We start from the raw sequence: 11,423 nt of genomic DNA, 5'->3' as shown, positions 1-11,423 counted from the left end.
GTATTCAATTTACAGGCGCGCAATGAAGTGCGGCTTAATTTTGTTTGCATAATTTTGCTTATCTTGATACGAAGGAATATGCCCAACATGGGAAAAAAAGGATTGATTGACTTGTTGTAAAACGAAGTAAAACATTTTAGTATAAATAGATTTAATAATGGTCATATTGGTTTACAGTTGCATAAGGTTTACGTAACGGTTTATATTCACTTTGCCGAAATCTTCGTAGAATATGCGTGAATTCACCAGAAATAATCAACAAAAATATCAATTAGTGTTTACGCGTTGACGTTGACGACAGTGCTGTTGTTAAACGGAAATGCCAGCCACGTCAGCGCCTATGCACAACAGTTGTAAACCCAATCACGCGACAAGTTTTTGGAAAGTACTGTTTTTTTGGCTTTTTTTTGATTTGAAAAAAATAGAACGTGGTTTATTTTGGTCTTTTCTCGTCGCACAAAATGAAATACGTATAATGACAGTGTCGTTAGCGGAAATAACAAATATTAGCAATTCTAATAAACTAAGCTGAGCAACCGCCAGCTGAAGCTTTTCAAATATTCCATTATAATGCACAGATCAGTGGATAATGCTAAAAATCCCAGGATGCTTAGCACGTTACTTACGTCACTTCCGGGAAAAAGCGAACGCCAACAAGAGCTTGGCGATTTCGCTTTGAATTTGTGAAATTTTACCATTTTACGCGTGAAGAATAGAAAATGACGACTCGATCAGAGAGAGAAAAGAATAAGAAAAATGAAAAACACACACATATTCTTATGGAGTTACTGCGCGACGATCAGAACAAGTACTGCGCGGATTGCCGGGCGAAGGGTATCATTGTAAAATGTCATATATACATAGCCTTTAAAAAGGCATTTTTTTTACTCAAACTTGGCTTTTTCACAATTCTAGGACCGAGATGGGCTTCGTGGAATCTCGGTATATTTGTTTGTATTACGTGTGCGGGAATACATAGGAATTTAGGCGTTCATATTTCCAGAGTAAAATCGGTGAACTTAGATGCTTGGACACCGGAACAAATTAAGGTATTTTCACAGCAACTTTTACTCGTGATAAATTTCTTTAAAATTGCCAAGTCATGGGAGAGATAAGGTGTTTGGAGCGTCTTCTACGGAAGCCGTGAATGTTTTATTGCTGAGAAATATTTTGATGCATCATTTCGTATTTAATTATGCATTATGTGAAGTATGGATTATTCACGGACTGGACAACGTATGCATGAAATACCTAAAATCATTTCCTTATGGCCATGACGACAATTGTGTTTCATTGACTCCATCTTTTACAATGAAATCGAGTGTGTGATTATTGTGTAATAACTACAATATTTGCTTGAAGTCTGATGTCAGAAGATTTAATAAGATACAGTAGATAGTGGTGGGCATAGATCCCAACCTTGACTAGAAGGTGGGGGTTATCCCAACCTTGACTAGAAGGGGGGGTATCCAAACCTTGGCTAGAAGGGGTTGGCATTCTTCCTTTGTAGTAACATACAAAGTTATTAAGCACAAACAATTGTGATTTGTGTTTGTTGAACACACTTCCAAAAAATACCCATGAGCTTTATATAAGAGAAACAAAATTGAATAAAATAGTCTGTTGTCATATGCTAGCACTTGCAATGCTGCCACTGAAAGTTAATTTAAACTTGGGACCACGTATTTAAAATCATCCTGGATCCGTTCCTTTAGTCTTCTACCTATCAAAATGCAAGTTACATTGATTCTGTTTTCTAGAGTATGCAAGAGTGGGGTAACAAAAGAGCTGCTGAGTATTATGAATTTCATCTTCCTGAAGATTTCCGTCGTCCTCAAGGAGACTCTACTCTTGAACAGTTCATCAGAAATAAGTATGAGAAGAAGTTATACATTAATAAGAACGGGCCACCTCCTGCTAAAGAGGTTGCGAGCATTCCACAGAAGGTAGGCCAGAGTATTATATAGCTTGTATTGAGAAATTAGCAAGATTTTTTCTGCTCGTGTAATGCAAACTTTTGATGATTTCATATCTTGATAGAAAGGTCAAGAGAAAAGCAAATTAAATGATCCTCAAAACAAGGTTGGAAATGTTGTTTTAAATACTGTCTGAGAACCTTCAATAAATGTTTAATGGATGTATCTTTAGATTTCTCGACCTGAGCCATCAAAGGCTACTGGAAAATCCAACATTGCTGTAAATAAAAAGCCAGCGACAGTGGATCTCTTGTCGTTATCTGGAGCTACAGCAACTCAGAAAGCAGCACCATTAGTGTCAGCAGCACCAACACAGAAAGCAGCACAACAAGCAGTACCACAGCAGAATAATATCCTGTTAAACCTGTCCACAAGCCCACCTAAACAGAACAACACCAATGGAGTTAGTGATGATGTTAAAATATATACCTATGTATCCATTTGTACCCACAAATATATATATATATATCACTTGTTTCTTTGTACATCTTGATGACTCCACAAATGCAACTTACATCTTTATATGTGTAATTTTTTAGCTGATCAACGTTAATGGGTCTTCGTCTGATCCTTCAAAAAACAATATGCAAGCATCACAAGGTTTTGCTTTCGACTTGGCTCAAGTAAGTTTTCTTTAATGAAAGTACAACAAGTTTTGCACCCAGATTTTAAATTGAAAGGTCATTTAATTACAGTTTAATTTTAGCTTTCAATTTTGGGCTAATAGTTGAGCTTCACAAGGGTCTTTTAGATTTTTTTGTTCTTCTGAAACTTTCCCGACTTTCAAGGAATTTTGAAATGCTTTCTTCATTTGGAAGGTTTTTGCAAATAGTAAATTATCCACATGATTGAATGGCAAATATTAAATACGGACAGCAAATCACAAGTTACATTTTATTAAATTGAACCCTGTTAAGGCAAAGATTTAGCACAAAGTTGTTGGCAAGGGAAACCTGCGAATGATTTTTTATATCTATGTATTGCAATGTCTCTTATAGAATATGTCAAGTACTGTTGTACCAACAGTTGATGCTTCATTGTCAAATAACAGCAAAACCTTTGATACGAAAGAAGATTTATTTAAAGATGACTTTAGCAGTGGAGGACAGTCCAAGAAAGGCATGACTCTTTAGTGTTCCTGCTTTTAGTATAATCCTAATGATAGATGCATAGAAGTTTCTGTGAAGAATAAAATTTGCAAGATTTGTTAAAGCTTTTGAATTTAATTTTAAAATGTTTTTATATAGATTCAATAATGGCATTGTATCAGCCATCGGCTCAAAAACAGAGCAATCCACAAATGTTTGGTGTACCGGGAGGTGTTTATCTTCAGCACCAGCCACGGCAACATATGAATGTAATGGGAATAAACAGACCACAAGGAATGCCACCATCTTACAACCAACAACAAGCAATGTTTACAGCCCCAACAACACAACAACAACAGCAACAACAACAACCTATGTTTCAGGTGACCACAACGCAAGTTTTGTAATCATTTCATTTATACATGCAATGTTTAACGATAAACTATTTCATCTTTAAAACATTTAAAAACCGCAAACATAGAAATGTGCAAAGAACTGTATAATCACATTTTATTTAAGGTGTTTAATTTTTTGGCAAAGTGGAATTAAAGTATTTCAGAACTATTTAAATTTTACTAATATAGACAACTCAGTTTACTAACTAACTTGGCCTCTTCCCTAATCCTAATCCAAACCCTAACCCCATCCCTAATCCTAATCCAAACCATTGCACTGAAGATTGTGCTGTTTGTACTCTGGCAAGTGTTGTGCAGCAAACACACAAACGATCAAAAGCTAAACCAATTCCTATTACATCCTTGAGTTCTTATTACACCAGGGGTAAAAGCAGAATATGTCTTATGTATAATTTAGCATGAGGCTGTTTAGGCGCATGTATTAAATTACATGTGAAATTCCATTTCTGATTTACATTTAAAATTCATTGAACAGATGAACCAAATGCAGCAGCAATTAGCCATGATGGCTTTAAGACAACAACAGCCAACTCAAGCAATGACCAATAATCAGGCAATGATGCAGGCAGGTGCAGGCTACAACTATAATCAACAGATGAGGGGAATGGCACCATATAATAACATGGTGCCCAACAGCTGGATGGTTCAACCATCGGGTAATTTCCCAGCACAACAAGCCACCCCACAGTATGTGAGTACCGGACCACAAGTACCAACATTCAACTTGTATCAAGGACAAGCTGGTATGCAATCCGGACATACTCTCAGCACAAACCTTTGGAAATGATGAAACTTATTTCGTTCACATGACGTCATGTATGTTCGTGCCTGTCGATCACGTGACATGTAAATATGATTAAAGTTTAAATGAGGAATTAATTATTCAATTCGATAATTTACGTTACGAAATCTTTGATGTTTGGTACATTGAAAGAAAATAACAAATGCGTTGATTGACAGTCTTTATTTAAAGTAAATGGTTTGAACCCGGGAGTATCGTTACATGTTTGTAAATGTAGATCGTCCAGGTTGGTATAGTCCAGGGAAGGACTGTTTTTGTTGTTGTTGACGGACGTTTCGACAACCTTAGCGGTAGTCATCTTCAGAGTCAAAATGTTTGTAGATGTAGATCGTCCAGGTTGGTGTAGTCCTGAGAATGACTGTTTTTGTTGTTGTTGACTGACGTTTCGACAACCTTAGCGGTAGTCATCTTCAGAGTCAAAATGTAGATGTAGATCGTCCAGGTTAGTACAGTCCTGAGAAGGACTGTTTTTGTTGTTGTTGACTGACGTTTCGACAACCTTAGCGGTAGTCATCTTTAGAGTCAAAAGTCTTTATTTAGCTGTGGCTAAAGTCAGGTCTGTTGTGCAAAGGATAGCTTAAGAAGGAACGTTTTTATCTTAAGGAAGACAACGTAGGAAGGAACATCTTTACCTTAAGGAAGACAGCGTAGGAAGGAACATCTTTATCTTACGAAAGAAACGTAGGAAGGAACATCTTTACCTTAAGGAAGACAACGTAGGAAGGAACATCTTTACCTTAAGGAAGACAGCGTAGGAAGGAACATCTTTACCTTAAAGGAAGCAACGTAGGGGGGAACATCTTTACCTTAAGGAAGACAGCGTAGGAAGGAACATCTTTATCTTAAGGAAGGAACATCTTTACCTTAAGGAAGAAACGTAGGAAGGAACATCTTTAATCACTGTCTTCAATGTTCTACCAACTAAACAACAAGATCAACTGTGGACTATGAAGATATTTTAAAACACAGTTCTAGTTTCTTTCATATCTTAGTATCATAGATAATAACATCACGTTGTTGTGATGTACTCAGGTATAGTAACAAGATGATCATTTTCTTCAATGTTCTACCAACTAAACTACAAGATCAAGTGTGAACTATGATGATATTTCAAAACATAGTTCTAGTTTCTTTCATATCTTAATATCATAGATAATAACATCACGTTGTTGTGATGTACTCAGGTATAGTAACAAGATAATCATTGTCTCTAATGTTCTACCAACTAAACTACAAGATCAAGTGTGGACTATGATGATATTTCAAAACACAGTTCTAGTTTCTTTCATATCTTAATATCATAGATAATAACATCACGTTGTTGTGATGTACTCAGGTATAGTAACAAGATAATCATTGTCTCCAATGTCCTACCAACTAAACTACAAGATCAAGTGTGGACTATGATGATATTTCAAAACACAGTTCTAGTTTCTTTCATATCTTAATATCATAGATAATAACATCACGTTGTTGGTGATGTACTCAGGTATAGTAACAAGATAATCATTGTCTTCAATGTTCTACCAACTAAACTACAAGCAACTATGAACTATGATGACATTTCAACAGTTTTCATATCTCAAATTCTTTCACATTTTCTGTACATTAGAGAACGTTCAATTTCTCCCTTAGTAATTAGCAAAGGTGTGAAAAGGATTTCATTTTTTAAACTCGCGTAACTGGTTATGTATAATTAATTTGCGGCAAAAAGAGATTGTTCAAAGGAAAGAATATTTAAATTCATACCTGCTGGATATTTTTACAGCAATTGAAGCATATTGTTGTACGAATGCTGATCAATAGTACATCACCGTCGAGCCGCTAGCTACCTTTCCTGACGATCACCGTTTCATTCCTAGAAAAGGTAAAAATATAAGCGGAAACAGTTCGTATTTATACATCATTTTGGCTTGTAAGAATATGAGAAAAGTTTTGCATATAAATAATTGGTCGACAAGAGACTAGTTGGCAAGAAAATTTCTCGCTGTGCTTGTATTGTTACTATCTAAACTGCCGATAGATAAGCGCAAATCGTCAAGGTTGTTGTTAATGACTGCTCGTCTTGTGGAAAACCAAGGGGAAGTCGAAAGAGTAATCGACTCAGATTCACGGATTTTTATGTATTACAAAATGCTGTAATTGGCTTTCGGTAGAACGTAAGTCCTCTTGACATTAAAACAGCAAATGAATAGCACTGACTAAAAGACGAACATCACTTTCTCATCTGTCTCAAGTTGCTGTCAAGTTATCTAGTTTCACCGATGGTCTCCATTGCTACAATTTACTTCAATAAAATAGTCGATGTTTATTTAACGTCATAAAGAGAACTCTTGTCGTGAAGAATGACAAAAATTTTAACATTTTGTTAACGGAGACGAACAAGTACAGTGTATTTTTATATATCCACTGTTTTTTAGATACGCTGTTAAACGGCTGGAATATAGAGTGAGATCAAATGAGATGACAACGATTAATTTCACGAAGAAAATCTTTTCCGAAACGGAATACCGTAAGAGTTAATTTTTCTTAGCCATTTACATGTCCGCGCTTGCATTTGAGATAAAGTAAGTTTGTAAATATTTAAACTTGATTTTTATCCGTTGTATACATAGGACCCATTTATTCAAAAAAACAACCTCAGAGATACAAAACAGCACTTCGGAAAGCGTAACGACATTTTGGAAATTACTGCTCGCGAATAATTACTTTTGCAAGCTTATTCAGTTTTATATGACGATATTCGTGGACAAGCATAAACATTAAATGTGAAACTCCAAACGTCGTTCATATGCACAAACGTTTTTCGGATATGAGATAAATGATAAGATATTTACAAAAAATACGTCGAAAGATTTTATAGTAAAACTGACTACGCCGTTAGGTTGAAAACATTTGAATCAATTTAATTTAGAAATCGACTAATTATCTCAATGTTTGCAAGGCTATTGATAACAGACCTCGCACAAACAGGTGGTAAAATCCATTACCTAAAACTTTACAGCGAGTGAGGCATTTTTCAGGAATAATTTCATAGTTCTTAAAAGAACTGTTTAAAACAAGAACACTAACCCAACAATTCTGAAAGAGCTGTTTTTAAAGCTGAAAGACGCTGCTATGCTTTCAAAACAGTCCTTTTAGAATTGTCGAGTGAGTGTTCTGGTTTTACACAGTTCTTTTAAGAACTATCCTGTTATAATTTTCAACCATTCGCCCATTGTATTTGCTCTTTTTCAGACGATTTTTCAACTTGTCACCACGATAAATTCATTATTTTACTATTCAAAAAGATTACTATTCACTGTTCCTTTTCACCTTTATCTATCGGAGCAATAAAGAGATACAATTCTCGAAATCTTACAAGAAGCATAATTTTCTACCTTCTTTTCTTAGGTTAACGAAATGCTTAAGAAGATAAAATTTTCAGATCTTCGTCATCAAAAAGATGCGAAGACGAAAAGTTGACGAAGCGACGTCGCCTTGTGCAAGAAGCTCTTTTATCAAGTTACAGGCTGGTTCATGGACTAGCCGAAGGAGATCGATGCGTCTCCTTTCAATGCTACACTAAACCCAGATTCTTCCTTTGTAATGAAGATAACAATCTTATCATCGAGAGATACAGAGATTCAAAGGATTATAGTGAGTATATGGGGATAAATATGAGCATTGTGAAGATAATTTTGATGAGCTACAAATGACGAACAGGATTGCACTATCAAATGAGAAGAATCATTGCAACTTACATGAGTACAAAGAATCGCAGATTAAACAGTTTTCAGTTTCACATGCAAAGAAGCACGAAGTATGAATGGCGTTTTGCACAGTGAACACATAAACACAAGATAAATGATCCAATAGAAATAATTAAAAAACAATTGCAGTAGCAGTGTATTTATTTCTTATGTTCCAGAGAGCGACGCGACTTTCGTAATCATGAAGAATATGTGGTTTTCAGACTATTTTGCGTTCCAAAGTTACACGAACCCAGGATGGTTTATCAAAAGAGACTCGCAAGGCCTCGTGTTGCAGCGATATGATGGTAGCAACTTCTTCAAGGAAAACGCCAGCTTTAAGCTCGCCAGGAAGAAAAGTCGTGGTAGGGGTAGATCTTTATTGCAAGTACTGTCATCCAGGGAAGGGGTGTACATCTTTTCTTCATGGGGTAGATCTTTATTGCAAGTATTGTCATCCAGGGAAGGGGTGTACATCTTTCCTTCATGGGGTGTATCTTTATTGCAAGTACTGTCATCCAGGGAAGGGGTGTACACCTTTTCTTCTTGGGATAGATCTTTATTGCAAGTACTGTCATCCAGGGAAGGGGTGTACACCTTTTCTTCGTGAGGTAGATCTTATTGCAAGTACTATCATCCAGGGAAGGGGTGCACACCTTTTCTTTATGGGGTAGATCTTTATTGCAAGTACTGTCATCCAGGGAAGGGGTGTACACCTTTTCTTCTTGGGATAGATCTTTATTGCAAGTACTGTCATCCAGGGAAGGGGTGTACACCTTTCCTTCTTGGGGTAGATCTTTATTGCAAGTACTGTCATCCAGGGAAGGGGTGTACACCTTTTCTTCATGGGATAGATCTTTATTGCAAGTACTGTCATCCAGGGAAGGGGTGTACACCTTTCCTTCTTGGGATAGATCTTTATTGCAAGGACCATCATCCAGGGAAAGGGTGTACATCTTTTCTTCATGGGGTGTATCTATCGCAAGCATCATCATCCAGGGATGAATTTACGGAAGGGGTGTACACCTTTCTTTCTTGATAAATAGGTAACTCGATAAATTTAACAATTGCTTAAAAAGTCTGAGATGGTACGGAAACAAACGGTCTACCAAGATAAAATCCAACCCCCCAAACAAAATTATACCCCTCCCCCCGTAATCAAAACCATTACCCCAACAAAACCACCACCACAAACAAAACCACCTTCCTAACGAAACCATCACCCCTCCCCCCCCCCAACAAAACCACATACCCAACAAGACTCCCCCCCAAGAAAACCATACCCAACATAACCATAACAGCCCCCGTATCGATAAAAACCATCTTGGACATGTTGGCCCATACCTGCTATCAATCTACTCCTTATTTAGAATGGAGGTCGGATCCCATTGCAAAAGGCAGCAGAATCTGGGTACGAATCAATAACATGTGCTTTACACGTGGAGTGATAGACAAGACAGGAGGGGAACTTCATGTAATCACATTGAAAGGAACGATTGTCAAATGTCCAAGAAATATACCAGGATCACTTGCCGTTGATAAGATTCCTAGCTCGAAAGACATTAAAACTGGTAGCAAGGTTGTAGCACAATGGCGAGATCGTGATGAACCTTATTATCTCGCGACAGTGCAAGGAAGACTGGGACTTAATACATATTTTTTGCTGTATGATGACGGTGACGAAGCTTACTGCGACTTAAAAAACATTCGACTCTTGTTGAGCAGTCAATCAGGTACGGACCAATAAGATATGGAGTAAGATTTTCACTGACCAATAAGATATGGAGTAAGATTCTTACTGACCAATACGATATGGAGTAAGATTTTCACTGAACAATAAGATATGGAGTAAGATTATCACTGACCAATAAGATATGGAGTAAGATTCTTACTGACCAATACGATATGGAGTAAGATTTTCACTGACCAATAAGATTTGGAGTAAGATTTTCACTGACCAATAAGATATGGAGTAAGATCAGCATGCTTTGGAGATTATTTTCACCAAAATGAAATCTAGTGAGGTCGGTAATGGCTGATATGAAAGCCGTGTGGTTCATATTGACCAATAAGAGCGCCGTTAAGGTCTCTAATAGCCAATGAGAAAGCCTGTAAGGTCGGTACTCACCAATAAGAAAAAACAAGAAATTTTTCAAGGTGCTAGCTGCTTTAACTTAACACATCCATTTCTAAAGTAAATGGTTTGAACCCGGGAGTATCGTTATATGTTTGTAAATGTAGATCGTCCAGGTTGGTATAGTCCTGAGAAGGACTGTTTTTGTTGTTGTTGACTGACGTTTCGACAACCTTAGCGGTAGTCATCTTCAGAGTCAAAAATGAAGATGACTTTTTGACTCTGAAGATGACTGCCTCTAAGGTTGTCGAAACGTCAGTCAACAACAACAAAAACAGTCCTTCTCAGGACTATACCAACCTGGACGATCATCATTTACAAACATATAACATCCATTTCTATTATTTTGAAATACTCAATTGGATTTTTTTAATCCCAACTGCGTTCATTTCAGACGCAAAGACAACTCGACATTCCTGGGCATCGCTGGAGGATATCCCTCGATTGAGTTTCGGCATGTTACACGATAATAGCATTTATTTTCAACAAGAGAAGAACGAAAGAAGATTTGAAAAAATGCACATCAATCGCAAGATCAGTGCGAGCGATTCACATTTGGAAATGCGGACCAACCTTGAGCAAAGAAAAGTGCAATTCTCATCTGGTCACGGTTTTGCTAACGGTTGTTTATCGCGACAGAATCACAAGAATAATTCAAGTTGTGTAGAAAGTACAAAAATGAGTGAAAGGCAAAGTGACGTGAATAATCCAGTTTTTGTAGAGAGTACAAGAACGAGCGGTAGACATTTCAGTATTGAAACGTCGCCTGAAAAACGTCAAAGAGAGAACAGTCTTTATAGCTTAGAGCACATTGTACGATGACATGGGAATCACAGTGACTCTAAAGGATAGACGGGAATAGATACAAAAAAACAAACAAAACGCGCATTAGAATATGAAGTGCAACATGTACGATAAAGTGGGGATCACATTGACTTTATAGGATAGATGGGAATAGATACAAAAAACAAAGCGTGCATTAGGGTAATATTAGGGATAAAATGACCATAATATGAGAATCGCATTGATCTTATTGGATAGATGGGGATATTTGCAAAGAACCAACAGGGAGCCTTAGGGTGATATGAAGGACACTTGAAGTACTTAATTGAGAACTAAATGACTAGATAAAGATGGAGGTGAGATTGTTTGTAAAAATTTCGTAAGTACTTAATAACGATAATTTATGTGAGATATTTATTGTTGTGCTTGAAAAAATCGTGGAATTTTCTTTAAAGTTCTTAATTCCGAGAAACGATCTCTTCGTGTGTGAGAA

General features: G+C 36.8%; 2 protein-coding genes across 5 annotated transcripts; both read left to right on the top strand.

The window, feature by feature from the left end:
- Positions 1–392: 392 nt before the first annotated feature.
- On the top strand, positions 393–4,375 carry LOC124433903 (stromal membrane-associated protein 1-like). The gene is made up of 9 exons (XM_046983789.1): positions 393–834; positions 916–1,049; positions 1,761–1,946; positions 2,041–2,082; positions 2,149–2,379; positions 2,516–2,599; positions 2,975–3,095; positions 3,224–3,447; positions 3,956–4,375. The coding sequence occupies exons 1-9, from the start codon at positions 720–722 to the stop codon at positions 4,265–4,267; spliced, it is 1,449 nt and encodes a 482-aa protein (XP_046839745.1). The 5' UTR covers positions 393–719; the 3' UTR covers positions 4,268–4,375.
- A 1,667-nt stretch (positions 4,376–6,042) lies between these two features.
- LOC124439982 lies at positions 6,043–11,392 on the top strand. 4 transcript variants are annotated; one of them, XM_046990314.1, is made up of 7 exons: positions 6,043–6,149; positions 6,703–6,849; positions 7,676–7,921; positions 8,193–8,378; positions 9,384–9,746; positions 10,542–10,989; positions 11,086–11,392. In XM_046990314.1, exons 4-6 carry the CDS (start codon positions 8,216–8,218, stop codon positions 10,967–10,969), a joined length of 954 nt encoding a protein of 317 aa, XP_046846270.1. In that variant the 5' UTR covers positions 6,043–6,149; positions 6,703–6,849; positions 7,676–7,921; positions 8,193–8,215; the 3' UTR covers positions 10,970–10,989; positions 11,086–11,392. The 4 variants fall into 4 exon arrangements, with proteins under 4 accessions (XP_046846270.1, XP_046846254.1, XP_046846247.1 ...); XM_046990298.1 differs by having other exon boundaries at positions 6,703–6,794; positions 10,542–11,392; XM_046990291.1 differs by having other exon boundaries at positions 10,542–11,392.
- Positions 11,393–11,423: the final 31 nt, after the last annotated feature.

The sequence above is a fragment of the Xenia sp. Carnegie-2017 genome, unplaced genomic scaffold, assembly GCF_021976095.1.
Source record: "Xenia sp. Carnegie-2017 unplaced genomic scaffold, XeniaSp_v1 HiC_scaffold_1, whole genome shotgun sequence".
NCBI lineage: Eukaryota > Metazoa > Cnidaria > Anthozoa > Malacalcyonacea > Xeniidae > Xenia > Xenia sp. Carnegie-2017.
Note: the sequence above shows the minus strand (reverse complement) of the source record. Positions and strands in the feature narration are given on the sequence as shown.

What these genes read in the sequence shown, in the direction of transcription:
- LOC124433903 (XM_046983789.1), top strand. Translation starts at nt 720, where the DNA reads ATGACGACTCGATCAGAGAGAGAAAAGAATAAGAAAAATGAAAAACAC. An exon ending in CGCGGATTGCCGGGCGAAGG is followed by an intron (nt 835 to 915) that starts GTATCATTGTAA and finishes TCACAATTCTAG; the next exon opens with GACCGAGATGGGCTTCGTGG. An exon ending in TTGCTTTCGACTTGGCTCAA is followed by an intron (nt 2,600 to 2,974) that starts GTAAGTTTTCTT and finishes TGTCTCTTATAG; the next exon opens with AATATGTCAAGTACTGTTGT.
- LOC124439982 (XM_046990298.1), top strand. Translation starts at nt 8,216, where the DNA reads ATGAAGAATATGTGGTTTTCAGACTATTTTGCGTTCCAAAGTTACACG. An exon ending in CGCCAGGAAGAAAAGTCGTG is followed by an intron (nt 8,379 to 9,383) that starts GTAGGGGTAGAT and finishes CTCCTTATTTAG; the next exon opens with AATGGAGGTCGGATCCCATT. An exon ending in CTTGTTGAGCAGTCAATCAG is followed by an intron (nt 9,747 to 10,541) that starts GTACGGACCAAT and finishes CGTTCATTTCAG; the next exon opens with ACGCAAAGACAACTCGACAT.